The 4,879-nt window shown below is 50.5% G+C and overlaps 1 protein-coding gene across 1 annotated transcript in view; it reads right to left on the reverse strand.

Moving 5' to 3' along the window:
* Nucleotides 1-268: 268 nt before the first annotated feature.
* LOC311317533 (neuronal acetylcholine receptor subunit alpha-9-II) overlaps nt 269-4,879 on the reverse strand; it is a gene marked incomplete at its 3' end in the record, with an annotated part of 51,168 nt that continues 46,557 nt past the window's right edge. Inside the window, exons 3-6 of the mRNA XM_084448607.1 lie at nt 4,869-4,879; nt 4,025-4,205; nt 2,667-3,018; nt 269-951 (exon numbers count right to left, since the gene is read on the reverse strand). The exon at nt 4,869-4,879 is cut by the window's right edge and continues 144 nt beyond it. Coding sequence (XP_084304733.1) covers nt 269-951; nt 2,667-3,018; nt 4,025-4,205; nt 4,869-4,879 — 1,227 coding nt within the window. The remainder of the gene's footprint in view (nt 952-2,666; nt 3,019-4,024; nt 4,206-4,868) is intronic.

Raw genomic sequence — 4,879 nt, forward strand, 5'->3', positions numbered from 1 at the left:
TGAAGTGAACCATTCAGGATGGGTCTCCAGCCAAGTCAATGTCATTTTATTGATATAGCAGTATTCTTACGAATCAATGTAGCACATAGTGCTTTACATAAAAGGAGACGGATAAAAACATGAATCATACGGTGAAAATGAAGAATGCATACATGACAAAAGAGAGTGTGGGGTATTAATTCATGTTTATACATGGTTACTGTATATAAATTCATTGTTTATCACGTATCAAGCTAAAGGTGAGTAAAGTTCCGTCGCCCCTACGTTGTCACAGCGCCTTGCCGATGATGAGGATGCTCATGAGGAAGACCATGATGAAGAAGACCCACATGAAGAACCGGTCCATCACCTTGGCCACCTTCTTCCACTCCGCCCCCTTGGCACAGGTGGCCTTCTGCTCCCGGAAGCAGTTGGCGATGTACTCCACGTTCCACACCAGTTTGGAGTCCGCCGCCCTGGGAAGCCCGGCGCCGTAGTCGCAGAACACGCAGGGGCCAAAGGTCACGGCTGGCTTCTGGTCCTCCGGGCAGCAGGGGGGCGCCTCGTCACGGCCGCCCCCCAGCGGAGGGAGGCTCCCGTTGGGCTGGGAGGCCTTGTACCCCCCTGGCGGGGAGTGGGAGAGCTGGTTCTTCTCGGCCCGGGGGCGGGGCTGGTGCTGGTGCTGGGGCCCGGGGGTCCGGGGGCGGGGCTGTTTGGACCGGGACTGGCGCTCCTCTCGGCTGTGGACGACGCCGTCCTGAGGCGAGTGGGAGGAAGATGAAGAGGAGGAGGAGGCGCAGTTCTCGCCCACCTCGTAGACAAAGAAGATCTTGGACATGTAGTCGATGATGAGTACCTTGGCCCAGCGGGGGACGGGCTTGGCCTCGGCGCCACAGAAGTGAATGTTCATAATGAAGATGGTGAGAGATGTGGAGGCCGTGATCATGGTCATGGTGGCGATGTAATACTTCCCTGGGAGAGAGGCAGGGAGAGGGACTCATGTAAGTCCAGAGAACTCTTGAGAACAAGCAATCTACAGCAAGGGGTCCCCAAACGTTTCAGCCCACAAACCCCCAAAATAACAGTGCCAGAGACTTGCGACCCCCTCTATACCCGGAGGTGGAACAACAAAACAACACAATCTATTATAATATTTTACAATAGCAGTAGCTGTATTATTATTAATGTAAACACTATTTTTACTTTTTCTAACTATCATGGTTAATAGGATATTTTGAATTGTTTTTATGATCTCGCAACCCCCCCCCCACCTCATCATCTCAGGGCCCCCCATCCCCGTCTCGCGACCCCCCAGGGGGCCCCCACCCCCACTTTGGGAACCACTGATCTCACTGACCACTGAGTATATGGCTGTGTGAGGGTCTGTGTGAGTGTGAGTGTGTGTGTGTGAGTAGGGGTGTAACGATACACTCAGCTCACGATACAATACATGATATTGGGTTCACAATATCGATACGATATTATAATATTTTTAACAAAACATGAATTATTAATATATGACCGGAAAAGTAGTATTTTATTCGAAAGACACAAAATGCAAAACTAGGGATGCCCTGATATGTAAATTTTGGCCAATACCGATAGCAGATATTAATATTGCTATTATGGCCGATAACTGATATTCACCGATGATGTGATCTGTATAAAAACAAGTTTCTATGATAATTAAATATTATACATACTGAAAAACACATGGAAACACTGTCTCTATTTCCAAAACATTTGGAAAAGCCGATAAATCATAGATTTACCACATTGTTTCCTCTCAAAAACAACACACACAACAGCAGCTAGACAGAAATAATAATCAGCTGTTCACATCGGCCCTGTTTTGCACATCGGACCAATACCGATATATAAAAAAATGACTAACATTGGCTGATACAGATATGATTGCCGATATATTGTTTATCCCTATGCAAAAAAATGCTGTTGTTTGTCCTATAGTTCCATTTTATAAAGTTTTAACTTGCAATATCTAAAACCTGCTCTGATCTGCCGTCTCTGGTGTTCAGTGCTTTGCTGGAACAGACGAGGGCGTGAGTTAGCAGGTGTGAGTTAGCAGGTGTGAGTTAGCAGGTGTGAGTTAGCAGGTGTGAGGTAGCAGGTGTGAGTTAGCAGGTGTGAGTTAGCAGGTGTGAGTTAGCAGGTGTGAGTTAGCAGGTGTGAGGTAGCAGGTGTGAGTTAGCAGGTGTGAGTTAGCAGGTGTGAGTTAGCAGGTGTGAGTTAGCAGGTGTGAGGTAGCAGGTGTGAGTTAGCAGGTGTGAGTTAGCAGGTGTGAGGTAGCAGGTGTGAGTTAGCAGGTGTGAGTTAGCAGGTGTGAGGTAGCAGGTGTGAGGTAGCAGGTGTGAGTTAGCAGGTGTCGGTGGCTCATTTGCTGCCGGTCCTGATATCACGAGACAGATTTACACCTCGACGATACATAGTGTCGCGTTTTTACACCGTGACATTCCGGGGCACGATATTCCGTCACGCCCCCACTGTCCGCGTGAGTGTGTGTGTGTGTGTGTGTGTGTGCGAGAAAACTAGAAAACAAGAGTGCATATGCCAGCCATAAAACAGCAACCCTGCGCCCCAAACTCCACCCCCGCCAAAAACAGAAACCCCGCCCCCCCAAACCCACCCCCACCCCTGCCCAAAACAGCAACAACCCCGCCCCTGCCCACCTATGAGGGGCACGCTCTCTGAGGGCGGCATGCTCTCCGCCACCATCAGCTGGAAGACGGTGAGCGCCAGCAGCACGGTCACCCCCAGGGACACCTTCTCTCCGGAGTCGGCCGGCAGGTAGAAGCCCAGCGGGGCCAGGAAGGAGATGAGGAAGCAGGGGAGGAGCAGGTTGAAGATGTAGAAGGAGGAGCGTCTCTGGAGGAGGACCGTGTAGGTGATGTCCGGGTACGGGTCCGAGCAGCAGCCATACATGATGACATTTTTGGTGGCGGGCATGCCGTGACACTCCCACTCCACGTTCTCCACGAAGTCGGACAGGTCGCCGCTGTCCATGGCCATGGCGATGTCCACCTGGGGGGAGGGGGAGGAGGAGGGGGGTGACAGCGTGAGAAATTGACAACCCTCGTCCGGGCGTTCCAGCTGCTCTCTACTTAGGCGAACTCTCTCTCTTTCTCACACACACAAGCACGTTTGGGGCGTTCGAGCTGATCTCTACTTAGGCGAACTCTCTCTATTTCTCACACATACACACAAGCGCGAACACGGCGGAGACATCACCACGCGGTGAGAGGTGTGTGTTTGTCTGCGGTCGCGGTGTGTGTGACTCATCTCTCTTTCCGTCTGGCCAGCTTTTGTTACCCTACTGAGCTGACACGGTAGGCCGTTTACCGTAAGTGTGTGTGCTTGTGTGTGTGTGTGCCTGCGTGTGTATGTGTCTATGTATGTGTGTGTGTGTGCGTGCATGTGTCTATGTATGTGTGTGTTTGTGTCTGTGTGTCTGTGTGTGTGTGCATGTGGGCCTGTGTCCATGCGTGAGTGTGTGTGTGCGTGTGTATGTGTCTATGTATGTGTGTGTGTATGTGTGTCTGTGTGTGTGTGCGTGCGGGCATGTGTCAATGCTTGAGTGTGTGTGTGCTTGTGTGTGTGTGTGCGTGCGTGTGTATGTGTCTATGTATGTGTGTGTGTGTGTGTGTGTCTGTGTGTGTGTGCATGCGGGCGTGCATCCATGCGTGAGTGTGTGTGTGCGTTTATGTGTCTATGTATGTGTGTGTCTGTGTGTGTGCGTGTGTGTGTGCATGCGTGAGTGTGTGTCTATATATGTGTGTGTGTCTGTGTGTGCGTGCGTCTGTGTGTGCATGCGTGAGTGTGTGTCTATGTATGTGTGTCTATGTATGTGTGTGTGTCTGTGTGAGTGTGTGTGTGTGTATGTGTGTGTGTGTGTGTCTGTGTGTGTGTGTGTGTGTGTGTGTATGTATGTGTGTCTGTGTGCATGCGTGAGTGTGTGTGTGTGTATGTCTGTGTGTGCGTGCGTGTGTGAGTGCGTGTATGTATGTGTGTGCGTGTGTGTGTGTCTAACCTGGTTGCCGTTGTAGGTCCAGGAGCCGAAGGTGAGGTTGCACTCCTGGCTGTCGAAGGGGAAGTAGGAGACGTCCACCACGCAGGAGCTCTTAGTGATGGCCGGCGCGTCCCAGGTGATCTCCCCGCTGTACCTCAGCACCACGTTGGTGTCCATCGGCCCCGAGAAGTCATCATCAGCCCTGAGGAAGAGGAGGACAACAGGACCGGGTCACAGTACCATCTGAGATCAGGTCAAATACTTTGAATCTGTGCTTGGTTGGTGGAACCGATGGGATCTCAAATACTCTTTGACTATTTGAAGGTCTGGAGCGAGACTGACCATCAGAAGGGCAGGTTCTTTATTGTGAGGGTGCTCTGGTGGATGGTTTAAACAAGCTGAACAGACATTCAACTATGATGTGTTGTATATATCAACATACTATAGTTGCTGTTAATAATTTATGTGTGTGTAAGTGTAATGTACTGTACTCTGACGTGTGTGTGTGTGTGACGTGTGTGTGTCTGTGTGTGTGTGTGTGTGTGTGTGTGTGTGTGTGTAATGTGACTGTCTGTGACGTGTGTCTGTGTGTGACATGTGTGTGTGTGTGTGAGATGTGATGTGTGTGCGTGCGTGTGTGTGTGATGTGTGTGTGTGTCCGTGCGTGTGTGTATGATGTGATGTGTTGTGTGTGTGATGTGTGACGTGTGTGATGTGTGTGTGTGACATGTGTGTGTGATGTGTGTGTGTGTGCGTGCGTGTGTGTGATGTATGATGTGTGTGTGTGACGTGTGTGCGTGTGTGTGTGTGTGTGTGTGTGTGTGCGTGTACAGTATGTGTGTGTGTGTGTGACCTACGGGCATACTTGTTATAGAG

Source organism: Borostomias antarcticus (genome assembly GCF_949987555.1).
Source record: "Borostomias antarcticus genome assembly, chromosome: 14".
Taxonomy (NCBI): Eukaryota; Metazoa; Chordata; class Actinopteri; order Stomiiformes; family Stomiidae; genus Borostomias; species Borostomias antarcticus.